We start from the raw sequence: 23,699 nt of genomic DNA on the forward strand, positions 1-23,699 counted from the left end.
ATGGAGGTAAGAATCCACAAACACACCATGCTTTCTCTGGTTGCTTTCCCTCATTTTAAATTTCCTGCCTGACATCAACCCTCAATAGAATCAACCACGTGGCATATTAAGTACGATATATTAATAATAATAAAAGAAAGGCACAAACCTTGCAGTCTGAACAGCATGCCTCACTTTCGCCGCTATACACAGGTACTTGAAAAATCTTTGATGAGATGACCAGAACTGTCCCCACATGGTCTTCTTCATTCTCTGCTCTGCATCAATCAGCTCGGCACCCTCTTGGAACTTCTGCATTGCATCCACCCACTATGAAGAAGTACGAAAAACTATCATCAGTTATATACATTCACAGCAACATCAGCATGACTACCATCATCGATAATAAATTTCTAACCATTTCAAGGGTAAGAAATTAAATGTCGCACAAACATGTCATTCCTATTTTGATACTATTTAGTTCACAAATATCAAATTTTTAGGTGTTTCAAGTGTAGCTACGAGTCACGGTGGTATGGGGAGATACCCAGACATGATTACCGGGTCTCTTTTACTTTGAACCTGCATAAAGCAGTTCTGTGGTTCACCCAGCCTCAAAGAGTTTCCTCAATGTGTCAACAATATTATCAGTCAGGAGTGTGTGACAAGTCTGTTCAATTTAAAACTAGGTAAGAGAAGCAAGATTTTATTCAGGTAGACAATTTGACAACTAGGAAAGCAGATGGATTAATAGAATGCTTTCCTGCTGATAAACATGCATGTTTAATTTTTGACCAATTAGTGACATTGCACATTGTAATGCACATTCTAAGTGATTGAAAACAATGGTAAATACAAAATAAATTCTTAAACACAATATTTGGAGTTTATTTGATGACAAAACACTTTCTTGAGCCAGTAATGTCTTGCAAGCAGTGCAAAATTTTAAAAAACTTTATTGATTCCATAGCAAAATTTTGAATGAGAAATATCCTTTAAAAATTAAATAAACCTTACAAAAATTCCATGTGCGTTACCCCCACACCCCCTATACGCCTTCATGGCATGGTGCTATGCACAGGGGAGCACTTTACTTTTTTTTTACTTTCCTATACACAGTAAAAGCTGTATGGATTTATCATATTTGCTTTGTGAAATAAGTTTCAATATCATATTTTATATATCTTATTCACCTAACAACACCGAAATGTCATTTTTATATTGGAATTATAATTTGAAATTCAGTCAGTTCAAATACCAAAAATTTGGATTTTTTATTTACCACCATCATCAGTATCTGGTAATAAGTGTAATGTTCCAATTCAAACTTGAAATTTGTTCATGATGGATGCGTTAAACACGGTTTAAGTATTACGTACGAGAAGTTTCATGTTTTGTGTACAAGAAATTTATTCTTCTAATACACCAATATGTCATTTTGTGTATTGTAGCTCGATCACTCTTTTTACTAATTATTTTTTTTTGTCATAAAAAATGTATATCTACCAACAGAGCATGGAAAATTAACTGATACTAATAATGGTTAGTGCACTGTTCCAATAAAAAGTTACAAACATTCCATGAAAATTGCAAATGGTTTGTTAGTTTTCCTTATTAATGTATGTGGGCAAGACGTAGATGGATTTAGTCCCAGAAAAAATGTACATGTAAATTTAAGATGAAAAATGACAGGTATTCCTTTACATCAAAATAATAGTATTTTGTACTAATTAACTGGCTATTTATTATTAGAAACTTTAGTGAAGAAACATGAATGAACAATAAAGTATTAGTTTATCAGGCATATTCACAGAACGTAACATGCATTTAAAAAAACACTTCTATTACACACACATATGTATATTAAAACCTCGTACTTCACTATCATGCACATGTCACCCTAAAGAAATTAAATCCATCCAAAGTCAACCATGGGTTAGTAGAATTAGGCTCAAAATAACTATTGGACAAAAGTGTACAAACCACTGTAACTAACCAGTTTCACAGAATCATCGTAGATCTTAATAAAATCATCCGTTAAAGGTACTTCCTCTATTTTAAAGCCTACTCCATGGAAACTTAGTTGCCGTGCTATGTACATCCCTCGTAATTTCATGTCCATTGCTACGATTTCCATTGCGCCTACTCCTCTGAAATATAAAGCATAAGAAAATGTTACATTTCTCTCCCCAAAATTCAAACATGAGTATGAATCACAATTGAACAAAAATAATGAACAAGGATGTATTAATTATCTCAAACAGAAATATGTTGCCAACCAGTATCTCATTTATATTTGTAAAGAGTTACTATAAAAGAGATTAAACACTTTCAATAATTTAGAGAAACTAACTAACTAATTTTTCTTGTGTGTACGTTTTGCTTGCATTGTAGAATTATTTCTCTGTAGTCTACATTATTATAAGCATAAAAAAACAGTTTTTCGTTGCGACGTTTCAAGAGACCATACGCTCCCTACATCAGGTTTGAATTTCATCATGTTTTTATGCTTGTATTAACTGTAGACTACAAGAGAAATAATACTAACTAACTATCTTACAGCTGTTATATATCTGAGCCCTTAGTCATACAACAGTTTTTTTAAACCTAAAATTCAATGTTGGATTTTTGTCGTATTCTCTATTTTTTAATCACATAAAAAAGTCACAACTTGCATTTTATACCAAATTCGCATGATTTTGGAATTTTAAATGCATGAAGAACGTGTAGAATATATTCCTGCATATACATAACACTTTTTTGCAACAAATAACATTTCTCAGTGATACCATGTTTGCAAAAAATCTAGTTGCATACTTCTAACCAATATTTAACATGTTGGGAGAAAGTTGTCATTGTTTTGTCATTAAAACATAGAAGAAAGTAAAACTCAAAAGGTAATACATAGGGGCATGCATATTTCGTTTTTGACGAAAAAACGCATTGTAGTGTTAATTTTTCATGTTTTTGAAAGGTGTGAGATGCATTTTGTGACCATGTTTTGTCACGAAATAATACGAAATGAACTGCGAAAAGCGAAATTAACTCTTAAACACGAAATTTAGGGTTTATTCACCGACGCGACACCTTCTGAGGTCTGAATTATCCTGAGAGTTATGCAATTCCCGGGAAATTGATTAATTCAGCTGTTAATATTGGAGAAACAAAAATTGACTCCTTTACACAGAAATAAACTTAATACTCGGATAACTACATAAATGGGCTATTAGAAGTGAAATGTTAATTCTGTGGAATAAGTGTAGTTTTTAAATCAAATTCAGGATTATATTCACAATTTTACAACCAAAATGTCATTTTATGTAGCATTTTTTATGTGATTATTCACCGCTATAACACCGATATTTTATTTTATTTACCGCTTTTGAACCCGAAATTGACTCACTTTTTATACCGAAATTTTGCTTTTTCATTTACCAAAAATATGTGCCTCTAGTAATACACAATGCAAGTGTGTTTCTCAGGATAGGGTGTAAGCTGTATGCATTTCTGTGTGTTTTTAAATAGATCTACAATAGCAAATTTACTCCTAACTGCATCAATTCCTTAATCTATCAATAGAATATGCAATAAAACTTATTAAAAACAATTTGCATGTTATATTATTTCGAAGTTTTCAGCAAGCAATGTGCACAATTAAGAAGAGTTGTTCTGAATTTTAGTTAATTCATCACACTTTTTATTCTCTCAAAATTATGACAAAATAATTAATTTTTCTCCACCCTGGCACTCATGAAAAATCTGACTTGAGAATTATTACTAGAGATCCTGATTTTTTGCAAATGCAATAAAACCAAAAAAATATGTAAATTGTTGTGTTCATGTAGAAGATGGATAGCCATGAAAGAAGGAACGAAATGTCACATGTTTACAACTTTTCTTCTCAAAAAGGATATTTTGGGGTATCAAAAACAATTCATATTTTATTGATTTGGGCTAATAATAAGCATTAATAAAGCTTGGTCATTTTAAAGCTGTATACAGCTCAATTGTTGAAAACATAAAATTGAAAAGGTGGAAAGACTTTTGCATATTTTAAACGTGAAAAATGTAGGTTTCTAATCATTACACACATACAACACAGTACATACCTCTTCTCCACAGCAGAAATGAAGTCGTTAAATTCACGAAAGGGAGTCCCTTCACCCCAGATTCCCAATCTTGTCATGTAAGCCATGTTCTTTGGTTCGGAAGCACCCGTCGCAGATGCATACACTACTCGTGACTTCGGCAGTTTATTTTGCAATTCTAACACTGTTAAACCTGTTTTCGTTGGTTTTGATGATCCTACTGGGCATAAGTTCTTGGCTCGGTGGCATTCGTCAAATATTATCTTTCACAGTTAAGGAAATACCTCTCTGTAACTAATATACAATATCCAGTTTTAATAATTGGGTTGGAGATTTAATTGTGGCAACACAGCTGTATATACGTGATAAAACAGTGCTTCTCGCTTATACCACACATTAGTTTGATACCTAACCTACCTCCCAGAAAAATGATTCTACATTTCAACGCTAGGCACATACAGAGTGATGAAAGCAATAGAGTATTGTTGGAGTTGGCATCCCACAAATGTGAAAGTTATGGTGATTCTAGTATACTGTGATGGTTTTATCTTAACGCATACTGTACCTCAAGGACAATGAACAGTATTACTACAGTAAAACCTCATTAATCGGGACTAATGGGGGATATAATGAATGAATGAATTGGTTTTAAGTCCACTTTATGCACAGTAAGGCTAATCGGGACTGGACCTACAGTTTAAAGTGGGATCTGAACCACTATGTGCCTCCACCGAGTATCGAACCCGGGACACCTTGATTACAAGGCAACAACGCTACCACTGCGCCAGGTAATGGGGGGGACAAGTTGACCAGTTTAACAAAGTCCTGATTAACTGAAATAACCTAAAAGAACAGTAGAAAGTGCATTAAATTTCTGTTTATACCAACAAACATGTTTATTATGGTGTATTTAAAGAGCATAGGCCTAAATACACTATACAGTACAGTACAAAGTCTGCAGGAAACAGAATTTCATTAGTGGTTGACTGACTTTTCTTTGGGAAGTTATCTTGTTGACTTCTAGCCACATTTAAAACCTTGCATTCTGCTTTTTTCTTTGTCTGTCCGGATTAAGCAAAGTTCAGCTAATCGGGGTTCGGATTAATGAGGTTTTACTGTATTAATGTTTGGAACGTAACCAGTGACCTGCAATGTGAAAGAACACTTGAGGGGTAACACTTTCTGCTGAATCATCCCATCATTTTGCAGGACAATGCTCAGGCGCATGTAGGGCATCCTGCGACTGATTTGTTAGCTCGATGGGGTTAGCAGGTGCTCTACCAGCCCCCGTAACATTGATTTGATCCCTAAGATGAAGCTTCTGAACTGTTCCAGAGACTCTTCAGGCTATAGACCGCTCCATTCGAACCATCAACAGAACAGGCACTACGAAGGTACACTACGACTTCCATATCGCTGGCAATGGTTGTAAACAATGCTGGTGACTACAGAGAAGGGATGTAAAAGTTTCAAAGAGGTGACTCTTTTGTATCATTTGTAAATAAATAGTTGCCACTATTAAATGTCCACCCCACATAATATATGGTGGTTCACTGAGTCAAAAGCTTTACTAAGTAAGCAATACAAAGTAACAAAACTGAACACAGTTAAAACACCAAAAGTAAAAAAGACCATGGCTGCTTCGGTAGCCACAGTAGAGTAATGGTATGGTGTCCTATTTGAGCTTACATTACAAGACTGAACTAAATTGTATCTGATATGCAAATAAAGGATACGCATCCATCAAAATCATCTCCACACCATTGCAGCAGCTGCTTCAATCTTGTTTTATATTTTCCACCAGACTGCGATGATTCACCAATCAGAGCTGAGTAAGTAGAGAAGATAACACCTTTCTTCAGATTTCCGTTCACTGCTGACGAGATCTTGGCATATTTCAACTACAGAATGGAGCAAAGTAAATTAATTCAGTAATAGACAACACTTTTTAGTTAATTCTTATTTATAAAATGCACTCGGATCAATTGAAAGGTGCGTTGATAAAAATCACTATTTTTATTTTAAAAAATAATTTATGATTTTTTATTTAAATTGATTTTTTAATTTTTAAAAAACATGCTTAAAATTGCTGATATGTTTTTGTCACCATACACATAGATATGTTTTTCTTTATAGAAAAGCAATTTCTAGTAAACAAGCCTGTAAAATATTTGAAAATTTTGATTAAAGCAAATAAAAAATAACTTACCGATGTACATTTTTTTGGTTTCTGATAGTGTACGTATGATCCTATTATGAAAATTTTTGTTGAAACTATAATACAAAATTTCAATTTATTTCTTCCAGGAAAGTAAAACATTCTGGATGTACTCTACAATTGTAACTTAAAATATTTTTAAAAGTCTTTGTAGCTGAATTTTGGTATTTTTTAGGGACGGGACGATATGAAATTTTGGCCAAAACCGATATTCTACCGATCCGATAAAATTAGAAATGGTCCTGGAAGAACCTGAAAGGTTCATTGACATCCTTTAAAAATGTGTGTTTCAAAGTGACTGCAGTGCAAGAGAAATTGCATATTTAGATATTTACTTTTTAAAGAAGTAGGGCATGGCAAAAATGGCAGAATTTTGAACTACACTATCAGATATTTATCGATATATCGGATCAGTAAAATAATTGGTAATTTTACCGATAAACCGATATGCCTATATCGGCCGATACCAATAGAGTACCGATTAATAGGCGATACCAATAGAGTATCGATTAATAGGTCCCATCCCTAGTATTTTTTAAACAATAGTTTGCAAAATATCAGCTGTCATATTTACCGTATTTACGCGTGTATAATGCGCGTGCGTGTATAAGACGCACCCTCGTTTTTGATGGGGAAAAGCAACAAAAAAATATATCTCGTATATAATGCGCAGTACAATTCAGGTTCCAGAAATGGCTTTCTTAGCGTCGGACTAACATTTACGTATTTCATTTAAAATTAATCAGTAGATCATAAAAACGATCTTTTCCTTGATTTCGTATCCGATGCATTCACCACGCGACCTTGAACTTCCAGATGTTGGGCTTTTCATAGGAGAGGAGGGAGCAATGTTATCAACCACTCGTTCAAGGTCGCAGTGCGTGATGCTTACAATAGATGGATGACATCAAGGCAGCATGAACTCGCATCAAGCGGGAGGGTGAAATGTGCGTCGCTGCCGATTGTTTGTGAATGGGTTCGTGAGGCATGGAACTCCATCTACCTTGAAATGATGATCAAAAGTTTTAAGGTAACGGGAATATCGAACAAGATGGATGGAAGTGAGGACATTTCAGACTGCTTGTATTAGTAACTGGGAGTGAATGACGAAATTAAGTGGAAACGTTATTTATTTATTTACGTGAGTCAAGCCGCAATAGCGCAGTAAATATACAGTAATTATTTCTATTTGGTAAGTGTTGACGTAATTATTTTACCTTCATATTTGTTACAGTAAACTCTCGATACAACGACCTTTCATAGTTCCCAGAAAAAGGTAGTTATTTCGAAGGGGTTGTTACTGGAATTTGCACCAAAAACGATTATTAGGAGATAATCGGGCAGAATGAATGTTGGATTTAATACGGGTCTACTAGAGCATTGTCTGTTACAAGATGAACTGGTAAGATAAGATCTCTCGGAAGATCTCACCTTTCTAGGCACAAAAAAAAGGGGCTGTAAATTTCGTTTTGGTTCGGCTGTGTAAAATACGTCGTAAAAATGTCAATTTCCTTCCTTCGACCAACTTCTAATTCACCCCCTCCCCCAGGGAGCAGTCCTTCCTCTTCCTCAACTTGCATTGTAAGCCAGCCTGAAAAAGGAAACAGGCAACTTGCGATCTATTTGCACCCAATGCGTATTCTAAGACACATTGAACAGTGTCGCACTCGATAATTATTTTGGTTTGGAATTAGATTTCACTAAAGTGAAACTTTATATTTAGTCCCGATTAGCCCAAAAGCATAAAATGAACTCAAAACAAGCTTTATGAAACCTGCGCATTTTCAGATATCAAAATGGGAGATCTTTATTTACTCTCACGTTAATCGACGATAATCGGTGTCAGCTTATACATTGAGCATTTTTTAAAAAATCGTTGGCAGCTTACACATTGAGGTTCTGAAGATAAAGGTGCAGAACATGAAGTTGTTTTAACTCTTCTTTTTCTTTCTGAAGATCGAATTTCGTTATCGTCAAATCAAAACAGCTTTGCGAGATACAAAACAATGACTTGCCTTGGCGCTGGATGAGTCATTGCTGTTATCCACAAGCGACAACTTCGTAGACGCTAGACAAAACACTGGCGCCAGTTGCAGCGTAAAAACAAGGCGACCGGCTGGAAGTTCGAGCAACAGGTGGTCGAAGGGAAAATCCTCCGTATTTCAAAGATAACGCAACTGTCGAAGGCTGAACTTTTATCAGCTGTGTGAAGAAGAAAGAATAAACCCTTTCTTTACGTTTTACCTTGCAACAGACAATAATACGGGCAATATTTCAATACAATAGCATTAAAAGAAGAAAAAAAATAGGACCTGAATTCTGCAATTATTACATTGCCGTGCAGACCAGTGGCGGAGAAAGCTGGGTAGGGGGGCATTTTTTTTATACTTGTCCTATGGTTTTTGTTCATTTTCAAGAATGCATCCAGAACTGGTTGACCATTTTAGAAGTCAAAGAAGAGCGGTCCACTTCCACCCTTGCCTGTAATCAGCCTGTGTGCACACACGAGCAAGAAGACAATCGGCATTGCCCCCCCCCCCCCCTAAACGTTTGCTGAGAAGAAAAGAGGGAGAAGTCACTCTGCCAACGGAACACTTTTGGCAAATATTAGGACATCGGCACAGTCATGAAAATGTAGAAAGTGGTAAACGGGAGTTATGATGCAAGTAAGATCGAAGTGAACTTTTGCGGAAACCTGGATGAAAATGCATTAAGAGTGTTGACGATCTTTAGTTGGCCTATGTGGCTTTGATTATCTATAACAGTTTCACTTCTTTATGAAGTGTTACAGGGAACAAAGAATACGTTTTGAATGAAAGCGATTACCGGAAGTTGTACGCTACAAAGTCGATTTAAAATAACATCCAAGCATATTCGATCTCTTCTCATGTATCCAAGAGAAAACGAAATCACAATGGCAAAACAAGCCTGGCATGTTGGGTAGCAGCCGTCGGCTGCGGGTAACATTGGTTCGCTTGGGGGAGGGGAGGGCAGAGGTCAAGTGCTATTGGATATAACTGAAGCGTGGTCTGGTGTTTATTTTTAGATCAGACCCACTTGCGAGCGGTAGAGTGCTTCTGAAGGGAATGAGTGCAAAAAACGTATTTTTCACCCGATCTCTGTTCATGACCATGTCTAAGGCGAAAACAATTTTTGTGGAAGTTATTTCTCCCGCGAAAAATACCGCTTGATACGTCTCCCGTGTGACGGGAGGTGCATGCTTGAATGCAGCCAGAACGGGTGCTGCTTTTCTCAATGTCGCAAAACTTTCCAATACTAAGTGACAACTCATGGAAAACGGCCATTTCGCATTAAAAAGTTATTTTTTTAAATTATTATTGCTAAAGAAAGGCAATCTGTAGATATATACATGTTATACGTAGCGACATAGTGAAAAAAAATGCGTGATTTCATTTTGGCTGTCCGAATTATTCCGTGCATAATACGCACCACAGTTTTGAAGGGCAAAAATTTTGGAAAAAAGTGCGCATTATACACGCGTAACAGTTTAATGATAATGACACTATTTACTGTTTACCATGATTAGTATTTTGTACATTTTTGTACAGAAAATGATTTATTTTTTGCCTATAAAAATCATTGAATTCTACATCAAGAGAAAATTAAGTGTGCTTACAGTTTACACATTACATTTCCTTCGTATCAGCTTCATCCCATCAGTACATACATTCTTTTCCCTTTTTTATCCTTTCTTAGAGCCTAATAAACACTATTAAATGATTAAAAGATGAAATGATTAAAAGATGAATGTACTTTCACCAAAAGTGATTCTGATATCTACAAAATCCTTATGTACGTTATTCTATAAATTATTTATTTAAAGTGATTTAAATGAATCCACCTTGGTTAAAATGAAGAGTTCTACAGAATAATAAAGGTAAAAGTAAAGTTTTTACAATCTAGCGCAAGTCATTTAGAAAGAAGGTTTCATGGGTCTCTTGGGACATCTGACTGATTTTTACACGGATTATAACATCAGATTTGTCAGAGGTACATTCCGAGAATTATATAACTTTCTCTGAAAGGAAAATATCTGGATTTTATGTTTTTCAAATGCAGGAACATAAAACCAGGGTTGTACAGTCTTAGAAAAAAATACCTGGGCCACGGGACGTAGAATTTTGTAACGTCTTAAAGCCTGTTGTTTATGCAACCCAAATAACAGAATATTCGCTTAAGTTTGCCTGGTGATTCTGAGTTCTCGGGAAGGATTGAGCTTTGATAGCATGAGTCACATGACTCGTGCCCCAGCCACAACAAACAGCTGGGTGCTACGAAGCCTCCAGAAGGAAGTTTCAGGAACTGGTTTCTTGACAAGAGCTACTCGTAAGGAAATACTATTCTTTCAAGTGATATTAGAGTCATTGTCAAGAAGGTTCGCTGAAATGATGGTTCTCATCACAGACCACATGCCACACATTAATTGTTTAAGTCCAGTTCATGCACTGGACCTACAGATTAAAATGGGATCCGAACCAAATGCCTCTCTATTTGGTATTGAATTCGGAAGCCTTTCATTACATGGCGAAGACGTTACCACTACGACATCAGAGAGGCAATGGAACCACTTGAGAAAGAGATAAGCGAAAATTGCTACGTGACAAATCATATTTGCCCGTAAATTTTAAAAATAAGACAATATTTTGTACTGACAGTTTCGAACCGTGGGAGAGGCATATATTTTTTTGTACCATCGTCCATTTCACGAGTTTATAATTCTTCCTCACCGACACGAGTAACGCGAGTGGTAGAAGAAAAGCGAAGTAAAATAACTGAAACAGAAATAAAAGGAAAAAGCGAAATAAATTTTATTCATAATATTCTGCAGTTACTTGAGTTGTATTCACGGGATGCTATCTTTAAAGAAAGCCGTGGTCTCTTCCTTGTCTTTTTCGCTTTCTTTGTGCTCTTGCTTCCCCCGTCACGATTGGTCTAAAACTAATTAATGCGACGTTAATTAAACAATCCAAACAACGAAACAATGCACAATCAACTGCACAAAACAACATTCCAAATGTTTTTGAATCGGAAAACAATTGAGATGCTGTAAAATGACTTAAGATGCAGTAATAAAGTGGGAATTCGGTACCGTATAGAATTAAATCGGTAGAGATGTTCGATTTGATTGGATGTTTGTCATTTAGATTTGCTATTCTTTCACTTTTGGCAAATAGCGACGATGAAGATGAGTGATGCTATGATGAAATTGATGAAGGGACACTTACCAAGGACACCCACGCCCAAGTCGAGATTCTAACCAGGGACCCATGGCATCGTAGCGTGCTGTGCTAACCACTCTTCCATGGAGTGGACATTATACCATATTTTGTGTGCTCAATTGGGATCAATCAATGGAATGAATAGCCATATTATATGATTAATAAATTCATATCATAATATCACGTCATATTATTTGGCACGAAGTAACATCAGAGACATTCAATCTTGCATTTTTGCCTTTCAACTAATTCTTTGAATTCAGGTTAATCACAACAATGAGATAAATTATGAAGCAAATGATAGTGAATGTGGGATATTATTACGAATTACCTGACAGAAACAACATTAAGCAGGCTCGGTGGTCAAGCTCATTAAGTGATTGACATTCGATATCGTCGCCAAAGTTCCCGGGTTTGAGTACTGTCCTTGTCGGTGGTGTTTGACTATTTCGTCATCAATTTTATGTAATGGTCACTCGTCCTTGTCATCGAACAGGGAATAAAAATTATAAAAATAAATACGATGGAAGAGTACTTATTTCATCTCTCACGAAATCTCCTACAAAACCGGAATACATAAAATACATGTATATTCATTCACATACATTTTCGATTTATATATTTAACTAATCGAGACCGAGAACGGGAGAGCAATTTTCAATTCGACAAACCGAGAGACGAAGAAACTGTCAAGTCTCGTTTCTTCTTGGCACCTCCGTAATCGAGTTGTTCTGTTTGTCATTGGCTTTGTATTGGTAATTATTGTCATTATTCTTCCCCTGCAGGTAAACCATAACGATGAATTATGATGAAATGAAGCAGATAAAAGGACAAGAACAAGAAAGTCATGCCTGTTCGGGACTCCAACCCAGAACCTTATGTAACGAGTTTTGAAATTCTGGAGAAGGCGTCCGTGTTTCGCTTGGTTTTCTCTTTCCTCTACTTCTCTTATATTATCATACATGTATAATAAAAATGGATCTGATACGATATGTTGCGATTCATAATTGTGCTGGTTAGATGCTACAGATGTGAACTCCAACCTGCAATATATTATTCCCTTTTGTTTCGTATCTGGTTGAACATGAAATTTTCTTACACTGTGACAATTTCTTTCTTAGTTTTGGTTTGGTGCACAGATATGCTAATCTGGACTCGACCTTCAGTTTAAAGTGGGATACTAACCACTATGTGCATCCACCGTGTATCAAACCCGGGATCCACTGATTACAAGGCGACGACGTTATCACTACGCCATCGAGGAGGCCCCATGGCAAAATGTTATTCACTCGATCTCTACCATAATTTATTTCAGCATTTACATTTTCGTTTTCTTCTTCTTTTTTCCTTTTGTTAACTACTCTTATACAACTCTTTTTTGCGTCTTCGAATTTCTTCTTGTTTCAGGAAAAAATAATACATGCAGGCTGTATAAAAATCCCCCGTTCAAATAGATAAAACGTTCACTCTCGAGAACTAATTTACATGTTTATCACTAACGTAACCATTAGGAAGGAAACTATTGAAATGTTAACTGATATAACTGCAGATGAAACAATACTTACAGCCACTAACGAAATATCTATTCTTGTGTAGCCTCACAGACAACAAGTATATGGTGAGTCATTCACTCTTGCTGACTACGGGCGAAGGTCACTGAACTAAAGGGTGGTGGCAAGCAAGCAGGCTTCTGCTCTACCAAAGACGAGGTCACGTGTTCCAGTTATCAATGGCGTACGAAATAAGGAGGAACACAGCTATCTGACGTATGTTTTGGTCCCGTCATTGCACCTAGAACACTTTATCGTCGTGGCCTTGAAGTTCCCTCAGGGCACTCCTACGTAAAGGCTTCTCAGCTAGAAGGATATATTCCCCATTGAGTGGAGGAAAAGTGGGTGCGTATAGAGGTCCTTCAACTTTCGTATTCTTTTTCATTTCAGAACCCGTGCTGTATCGTCGACTTAATCCAATCTATCCGATGTAGGTTTTAGGTTCTGTTTCTGTTCGGTTATTTCACGTTGTCTTCCTGCTTATGTTATTAGCGACGAAGGCTCTGGATTCGATAATCTGTACAATAACGGGATTGTGTTGGTTGGTTGATTGGTGTCTTAAGTCCACTTTATGTCCTGTTAGGCTAATCGTGAATGGACCTATAGTTTAAAGGGGGATCCGAACCACTATGTTCCTCCACCGAGTATCGAACCCGGGATCCCTTAATTACAAGGCGCCCACGATCCCACTGCGCCATCGGGGACTGTGTTCGAAACGAATGAATCAAATTTGAGTGATATGATATGCAACCATTGGAAGACTATTGAAAGAAAAGCTATGGGAACCTGCCAGTTTTTCTACTGCAGACAGGAAACCATAAACATGGAAGAGAAGCTTATATTCTATGAAACCTGACGCTATGTGCTCGAATACTGGCTAAATATAATCCGCAGAGGCATAGCAACGTTAAACAACCTCTTATATGATACATATAGGTTTAAAAAGGTCGAAATACAAAGATTGTGTGCGCCTCACTGATCGCGTAGTGGTAAGGCCTTGTAATCAAGGGGTCTGGGGTACGATACCAGGTGATCGCACATAGTGGTTCGGATCCCACTTTAAACTGTATGCACTTCAGATTAGTCTATCTGTGCCGGTGACTCAGTCGGTAACGCGTCTGACTACCATGCTATAGGCCCCGGGTTCGATTCCCGGCCGGTTCAAGCCCGGGAACTTTTCTAACGTTGGAAGCGGCCCCAGCGCCCACCCAGCGTCGAATGACATGGGTACCTGGGTGAAACCCTGGGGGTAAAGGCGGTCAGGGGCGTGATGCTGATCACATCACCCCCACTCACGAACGAATCAAGAAAGTGTGGGGCGTTACCCCCACACCCCATATACGCCTTCATGGCATAGCGCCAAGCACAGGTGAGAACTTAACCTTTTTTTTGTTGCATAAAGTGGACTTACAACAAAATTTAAACTTGCGATAAAGATTATGATAAGGTATTAAAGAATTGGGTCTAACACATGTTTTTATTGTTTACCAATGACATTGTTAACTAATATTCTTAATTTCAGTTTCAAGATGAAATCGGCTACGAAATAAAAGGAGTGGGTTCATATTTCTGTTACGAAATTCCACTTTTGTAGTAGACCTGTGCCACACTAAGTTGTGAAAATAAACAAATCTGAGACACTTTCAAAGTATTAAATTGCTATCTACGTATTTGGGAAAAATCTTTCAATATAATACTTTTTTTGGATGCGTCAAATCATAGTATTTAATTCCTGTTTTAGCAGCTTTAAGAAACCTGATTTTTTTGGGGGGGGGTTACAAATGCTCTTTCTGCTCCCGTCAAGTTACGCCTATGACAAACAGGAATTCAAAGTAAAAGACTGTCCCGACTAAATCGGGAGACACGTCTGATAGATTTACAATTGGGAAAATCATAATTAAGCGTGTAGTTGAAAACAACCTCTTTTCATATATTGCATGCAGCTCTACTTTTTCTGCAATGTGGATCAAGAACTGGGGACGTGGAGAAGCACAACACTCCACGTAACCAATAGTCATGTGACCCTCTTTGCTTTCCTGTCATGTTGACCTTCGCGTGGAACACATTTCTCGGTGTTAAGACAGGCAAAATCACCCGATCATCGAAGGGTGCAATATGTGTTGCCTACCCTCCTGCATTACTTGCTCCTATTAAAGCCTTATGGGGAAGAACTTTTTTCCATGACTGTACTGTATATCTTGAGTGATTGATTTGTTTTTGTTTTTACTTCCCCTTTCTGCCACTTTTGGCTAGTCGCGAAGATGAGGATGAGTGGCGATACGATGAAATCGATGAAGGGACACTCACAAAGAACATCCTTGATCAGGCTGGATTCGGACCCAGGACCACTGGCATCGTAGCATTCTTGTGCACGTACATAAAAAAATATCTCAGCTGTTATTCTATTAATAGAGTACAACCAGAAGAGCATTTTCAGGCATGCATTTATTTATCTATACATTCAGGTGCACTGTTAATACCAGGGTTGCCACTAATTTTGAAAACTTAAATTCTCCTAACTTTCCCAGTCACTAATTATGATAACTCAAAACTTTCCCAAACAATTTTAATAAACTTTTCAGTTCATTCTGTGGTGCTTTAACATAATAGTAACTAAGTTTTTAAACTGCACTTGCTATTCATGAGAATCAACTTCAGACAATACCAGTGAAAAAAAAAAAACATTTCATATGGAACATACTCAAGAAAAGTGGAATATGTTTTTCCATCCCAAATCCTTGGATGATTTTTAAAAAAAAACACTATAAAAGAGAGATTTTGCAACATTGAGAAAATCGACGCCGAGCCTTTCTGGCAGAATTCGAGCATGCACCTCCCGTCACTCAGGATGTGTACCAGCAGTATTTGTCGGGCGAGAAATATTTAGAAATAACATCCTGAGTACTGCAAATCCAAAACATAACTTTGATCTCACTTTCTTCTGCTACAGAATAAACAAGGTGGTTACAGACGTGAAAGCTTTGGGATGCTAAACACAGTGCAGGGAGAGGGGAGATGTGGTGTGGGTTGGTGACTTATTGTTTACACAAGAGGATATTCTCCTTTTGGTCCAATTAGCAACAGGTATCATGTCATTCGCTCTTGATCGGCAGAGCAAAAACTTTATGATCTACAACTAAGAAAGCCATATCTTGAACCTGAATTGTACTGTGCATTATATAAGATAATTGTTTCTTGCATTTCCTCGTCAAAAACCAAGGTGCTAAATTACACACACGTTGATTATAAATGCAAAAATATGGTATTCTGATTTATTTTAAATACACTCCTCACACAAAGTTTGGAATATTGTTATATTAGACAATAGGTGATAGACACAGCCTTGGAATGCAACAACACATGGTATCTGTCTGGTGGACGTTCTCATGCCACCATGCCTATCACGATGTAGCAATGTAAGAATATTCCAAACTTCTTATAAGGAGTGTATTACAGTGTAAAAGTGGTAGAAATGATACTGAACACTAAAAATAAAAAAAAATAACATTGTGCTGATTTAAACAAACACATGACCTAACTCAATAAAACTAACCTTGTTGAGTGGATGCACTTCTATCTTTCCAGCACCGATATCCCTCAGGTCCCTTTCAGAGTCATACTTCAGATCATTGGAAACTGAAACCCAGATCGCTCTCTTTCTACCCTTCAAGTAGTTTTCGTATATAATGCCTGCTATAGTCCGACCTTTACCAACACCTGCACCATCACCTAAAACAGACAAATGAAAAAAATTATTTGGCTTGAAGACTTCAATTCTGATTACAGAGTTCATGCATATGCATTTCAAAGACGAAGAGACAGGCCGCAATTTTCACTTGGATATAAACCTTGATAAATATATTAAGCCTTTCAGACTGGTAAGATATGAAGCACATGTGGTCAACAGAACAACTTTCTGAAAAATACAACCAACTCTTGATGCAACGACTTTTCATTCAAAGTTCCCAGGAAAAGGGTCGTTATTTCGAAGGGGTTGTTATTGGATTTTGCACCAATTTTCAGCTTAAACGGAGCTCAAATGGACACAAAGATTCCTAGGACACGGTAACACCATATATCCGGGTAGTTATACAACCTGTTATGCACAGGATGCATGTTGTGAGAAGGAAAATAGAACATGAAAACGTTTTCACAGAAAAGGATTTAAAATAATGTTACCTTCTTTCAATTGTGCACTGTTGTTGCTCTTCCAGGAAATTCTTACAATTCTAGTTCATGAGAAACCCGTTTACACTGAGACCTATGGAAAGGAAAACAATCTCTCGCTTATTGCAAGCGAAACTTGAAGAATCTTGACACCCGTCACACTGGCACCAGCAAAAGTAGGGTGATAATCGGGCAGAATGAATGTTGGATTTTATACAGGTCTACTGGAGCATTGTCTGTTACAAGATTAACTGGTAAGATATGATCTCTCTGGAGAAACAACACAACCTTTCTAGGCACCAGACAAAAAAAAATGAGGCATAAATTTCGTTCTGGTTCCGATGTGTAAAATACATTGTAAGAAAAGTCACGTTTTCTTTGCTTCAACCAACTTCATAGTCACCTCCCTCCCCACATTCAAAGGAGCAGTCCAAACTCCTTCCTCGACTTGCATTGTAATCTAGCCTGAAACATGCAACTTGCTATCTGTTTTCACCCAATGTGTATTCTAGGGCACATTAAACAGTGTCACACTCGATAATCATTTGGGTTTGGAATTGAATTTCACTTTAAACTGTATATATTTAGTCTCGATTAGCCCGATTAGCCAATCAGCGTAAAATGAACTCAAAACAAGCTTTATGAAACCTGCACATTTTCAGATATCAAAATGGGAGATCGTTATTTACTCACGTTAATCGAAGATTTAATGTTGGATTCAGGAGAAACATCCGCTCCTCCAAACATTTTGAATAATGTTTCTTTACAGCGGACTCAGCATCCATTCTTACATTGAGCACTTCTTTTCCCCACACATGAATGGTTCTGAAGAAAAGTGGCGATTATATTGTGTGCATTTCCTTCCAAAATGCTCCAAGTGTTGAGGAAGTTTATTCTTGTGTCAGATGCAAAATAAAATTTACAGTTTTGCTTATCAGAAGGCGCAGAACATGAAGTTGTTTTAACTCCTGTTTTTCTTTCTGGAGATCGAATTTCGTTATCTTCAAATCAAAACAGCTTTGTGAGATTCAAAAGAATGACTTTTTGCTTCCCACTGGATGAGTCATTGATGTTATCAGTAAGCGACAGCTTTGCAGACGCTAGACAAAACACAGGCGCCAGCTGCAGTGTAAAAACAAGGAGACCGGCTACAAGTTCAAGCAACAGGTGGTCGAAGAGAAAATCCTCCGCAATTTATGATAACTCAACAGTCGAAGATGGAACTGTTATCAGCAGTGTGAAGAAGAAATGGCCCTTGCTTTAAGTTTTACTATGCAACAGACAATAATACGGACAATATTTCCTATGCAGTAAATAGCATTAAAAAAAATAGGACCTGAATTATGCAATTATCACTAGGGAAAGGAACTTTAGGTAAATAAATGTTTTTTCTGCGATAAGATACAGACCATCATTTTTGCCAAAATTCTGATCATAGCCTTATATGTCAACACAGCAAATTTTATTTTACATAAAAACACATATTTTCCAGTTTTCCGTATGTAAATACATATTTTGCGAATTTTCATTTTAAATACATAAAATCGCTCATTGACTTCATCTACCTCGAAATCCTCGAAGGAAAAATGTTTATACTCTGCACCTCTTTCATATCGAGAGTGCTAGGTTTGTTTTGTCTTTGAACACCCTCGCTGGCAGACTTCTGGTACCTCGCCTACGATCCTATTGGGAGAAAATAGCTGTAAGTACCTGGGGCTGGCTACACGTAACAATAGCAAGGCTTTTTAATGAAGCAATGCAGCTATTGTGGCCGGAAGGCATAAAATTTGACAATGTTCTTCTCCTCGTGACAGATGCTGCAGCTTACATGAAAAAAGCTGCAGTAGGCCTTGCCGTTAGCTACCCCAAAATGGTGCACGTTAAATGTGTGGCTCATGCGTTGCATAGAATATGTGAAAAGATAAGAGCTCTTTATCCGAATGTCGATAAACTGGTTTCAAATGGGAAGAAAGTTTTTATCAAGTCGCCTAGAAGAATAGACATTTTTAAACAAAAATGTCCTGAGGTTCCCCTTCCTCCTACACCTGTAGTTACGCGATGGGGCACTTGGTTGGATGCAGATGTTATGGCCAGAACTTTGAAAATATTGTATCTGTTGTAAATGATATCGACAAAGAAGAATTCTGCAAGAACTGTTGATGGAGCCCTCCTTAAAAGTCGAATTGGCATACATCTCAACAAAACCTGTCCATTCTCTCTAATTCCATATGAAAGCTTGAATCGTCCGCGAACACTTTGGCAGCTTCCATTGGTAAAGTCCGTATAGTAGAAACGAAACTGCAAGAACTCACTGGATCTAAATGTCTAAATGTACAGAATTTTTTGGGAAAAACCAAGGTTTTCAAACTTTGTGCCAAATTGCATGTGCTTTGGAAAGTGAAGTAGAGGAAGACGAAGCTTTGGAAAACTTAAGCGTTAGTGACATTTCGTGATTCAAATATGCAAGAATTGTTTCTTGTGACGTGGAGCGATGTTTCTCACAATATAAGATGCTTTTTAGAGATAATCGTCACAGATTTACAATGGAGAATTTGGAAAAAACTATGGTGATCCACTGCAACTCTTCCAAAAAATAGCTCGCTAAGAGGTAATCATTTAGAAACTAATTTCAGGTGTTTAAAATGCATGTTATAGTTTGTTTTTGTTACCAAATGTTTTTATTTTTGTCACATATTTTCCTGTTTTTATCACATATTTTCAACATTTATGACACATAAAAAATAAATATTTCTGAGTTTTTTAGCACATAAAGTTCCGTTCCCTAATTATCACATTGTCTCTCTGACATTGCCATGCACACCAGTGGCAGAGAGAGCTGGGAGGGGGTCACTTTTCTTTTTTCACTTGTCCTATGTTTTTTGTTCGTTTTCAAGAATGTATCCAGAACTGGTTGCCCCATTTTAGACGTCAAAGGAAAGCACCCTCGCCTGTAATCACCCCATGTGCATACACGAGCAAGAAAATCGTGGCTGAAACAATCGGCATCGCCCCCCTCCCCCTACATGTTTGCTGAGAGGAAAAGAGAGAAAAGTCACTCAGCCAACGGAACACTTTTTTGGCAAATTTTACAACATCGACACAGTTAGGAAAACGTATGAAGTGGGAAACTGGAGTTATGATGCACGTTAAGATCAAAGTAAACTTTTGCGGAAGCTTGGATGGCACACTTGGGGGAGCGGAGGGTAGAGGTCAAATGCTATTCGATATCACTCAAGCTTGGTGTGGTGGTGTCTTTTTTAGATCAGACCCACTTGCGAGCAGTAGAGCGGGAGGAAGGTTTTGGCGGGAGCCATGGCAGGTTAAGCCTTTTTGCACTGTAGTCATGATCAAACCAAGAAATGAAGTCATGGCTAATAATATAACAGATTCATTTGGTATACTTTGCACGGTGTTAAATGTATCTATCTACTTCCATGCAGTTCTCACAGGATAAAATACTGAAATTAGGAATGTATATTAGAACAGAAATATTAATTTAATGAAGTGAAAAGATACCAAATCAAAGCTGAGATGATATTCAAAATAATTACAGCAAAATGTCATTTTCATATACCCTGTTAGAACCTAAAATATAGGTTATTTCTATAACAAATTTTGATTTTTCTCTACAAGTATAAAAGTAAAGTCCTCCCCTAGAACCATGCCATGAAGGTGTATAGGGGGTGTGGAATTAGGGCTCCACACGTTCTTCATCACGGCTGAAGGTAGGGGTGATGTGATCAGCACCATGCCCCTGGCTGCCTTTACCCCCAATTTCCTCCAGGTACCCACTTTATACAATGCTGGGTGGGCACCGAAGCCGCTTGAACAGATGGAAAAAATCTCGCATGGTAGTCAGATGCCTTAACAACTGAGATACCGCGGCCAACTCATCTTACATCTTTACTTTCATCTTAATTGTATATGGGAGGGTAATTAAATCTTGTGAGAGTTGTATAAAGCACAAAGTTTACCCTCCCACATACAATTAGGATGAAAGTAATGATGTAATAGGAGTTGTGAATGGCATGTCATCTCACACATACAATTAAGATGAAAGTCACACTTAATCTGCCCAAAATGTTTGACTCACATTGGCAATTTTGTAAGTCTTTCTTGCATGGCCACAAGTATACACTTTATTATAAGGTGCATGTAAAAAAAGGGCCGCTATTTTTTAAAAAACAAGAAAATTATAGAAGAAATTTATTGTGATTGATAAACAAGTACATACCATGGCTATTTTTCGACGTAGTCACCATTAACCTCCAGACATTTCTGATAGCATGGCACAAGCTTCTGTATACCCTCTGCTTATAAATCTGCTGCCTGAGAGTGCAGCCAGTCCAGAACTGAAGTCTTGAGCACGTCACTGTCGTTGAAATGCTTCGATGCAAGCCACTTTTTCAGGTGAAGAAAAGTAAAGAAATCACTGGGGGCAAGGTTGGGGCTGTAAGGGTGATGATTTAATAGTTCCCATTGAAATCTTTCAATTGTCTCAACAGTATGAGCAGCTGTGTGTGGGCGGGCGTTGTCATGGATCAGAAAAGTTCCAGAGGGTAGTATTCCTCTCCACCGATTTTGGATGGCACGTTGCAGATTATTCAGTATTTCGCTATACACCTCTGCTGTAATTGTTAGTCTTGGTTCCAAGAATACCACAAAAATCACACCCTTTTGTCCCAAAACACAGTTGACATGATTTTGTGAACTGATGGTGTTTGTTTGAATTTCTTTGCTTCAGGAGAACCAGTGGCGTACGATATCCACGTTTCATCCCCCGTCACTATGTGCGAAAAGAGGTCATCCCCATCCTCCCCCCAGCGGGCCAAAAAAATCATGTGCAGCTGTCCTTCTTTGCTCTTTGTGAGCATCTGTCAGCATTTTTGGTACCCACCTCGCACACAGTTTGTGATACCCCAGGTTGTTAGTCACAATTCGATGCACTGTTTTCGCAGACACTTCTGGAAACTCTTTGGCAACTTCCGATATTGTGAACCGGCGATTGGAACGCACTTTCTCGTTAACGTGTTCCGCCAGATCGTCCGTCTGAACACTAGTCCTTCCGCTACGCTCATAGTCATGAACATTTGAATGCCCTTCCTGAAACTCCCTGCACCATTGCCTGACCTTCCCTTCACTCATCACTGCCGGTCCATAAATGACACACAATTCCCGATGGATGTCAGCTGCATTCTGTCCTTTGGCGTTCAGAAATCGTATGACAGATCTCACTTCACATTTGGCGGGATTTTGTATTACGGCAGCCATTTCACTTTACTGCTACTCTCACTCTGACGATTCTATCTCCGTTTCAAGCACAGAATACTAGGGCATGCTCAACTTCATCAGTCGCCAGCCCCGTGTAAAAAATTATCGGCCATTTTTTTTACATGCGTATTAGGCCATAAAAGAAAATAATGACAATGACTATTTAAAAAAATTCTTAGGCCTTGTACAAAATGTTAAAACTATTTTTCACCCATAATCTAATGTAAAAAGATTACTAATCATATAAATTACCAATCAGAAATCCAGCTCTGCTCCCATCAGGGAGAAAATGTTCATGCTGTTGAGATGCGTAGGTGATCGCTTCCAACTGAAGGGCAGAAAGATTGCCCGAGTTGATCACATCATCAGGCAGGGTGAGTTTGTACCATACATCTGGAGGTGCAACACTGGATAACGATGCTGTTTCCACCACTGGGTCAGGGTGTTTCTTCCCTAGTTTAACTGCAATATTTAAGAAAAAAAAGGTTAAAAATGTTCTGAAATTTAGTTTGATCTTAGGAACCATACATTGAAAAATGTGTCGTATACTATAGATCCAGAAAGCTTTCTCAAACCTTGGAAAATATGCAAACTACAGGCTTCCCAGTAACTTTAACTAGCGACACTGCTCCCGCACCAGGGTTTCAGATGGGTTGGTGGATCTATACTTCTCTCTCTCTCTCTCTCTCTCTCTCTCTCTCTCTCTCGCTCTTGCACACACACATATACAGTAGAACCCCGATTTTACATTCCCGGATTTTATATTTTCCCACATTATACATTCAATCTTGATGATCCCAACATAGCAAAATGCTATAAAATTTTCCTCATTTTACATTTTCCTGCATTTTAAGTTTTTTAAGCTTATTCCCCTGAAAAAGTAAAATCTGAGTTTCAGTGTATTTATATTTTTCCAACTGCAAAAATCATTATGAATTACAATAACAACAAGAAGTTCCTCAGTAAAACTAGCTTCAGTATGTACACAGGTGTATTTCCACTAAAGGGGTCAAAATTACCATGTTTAACTTGGGAGGGTGGGGGGATGTTGTCCAATTCATTGAAGCCTAGTATTATATTGGTATTATAAAAAGGAAAAAATGGGATTTCACTCACAAACACATTATCTGGACTTCGTGTCACCTTAACCAGCCATTGAACCCTCTTTTACTGAACACAAAAATAA

The 23,699-nt window shown here is 37.5% G+C and overlaps 1 protein-coding gene across 1 annotated transcript in view; it reads right to left on the reverse strand.

The window, feature by feature from the left end:
- The window catches only part of sno (Protein strawberry notch), a 97,712-nt gene that overhangs the window by 51,202 nt on the left and 22,811 nt on the right, over window positions 1–23,699 (reverse strand). The window contains exons 7-12 of the mRNA XM_083140255.1: window positions 22,766–22,975; window positions 16,629–16,804; window positions 5,804–5,968; window positions 4,089–4,330; window positions 1,976–2,129; window positions 149–309 (exon numbers count right to left, since the gene is read on the reverse strand). Coding sequence (XP_082996381.1) covers window positions 149–309; window positions 1,976–2,129; window positions 4,089–4,330; window positions 5,804–5,968; window positions 16,629–16,804; window positions 22,766–22,975 — 1,108 coding nt within the window. The remainder of the gene's footprint in view (window positions 1–148; window positions 310–1,975; window positions 2,130–4,088; window positions 4,331–5,803; window positions 5,969–16,628; window positions 16,805–22,765; window positions 22,976–23,699) is intronic.

This window comes from Lepisma saccharinum, chromosome 18 (assembly GCF_977018435.1).
Source record: "Lepisma saccharinum chromosome 18, izLepSacc3.1, whole genome shotgun sequence".
Lineage (NCBI taxonomy): Eukaryota > Metazoa > Arthropoda > Insecta > Zygentoma > Lepismatidae > Lepisma > Lepisma saccharinum.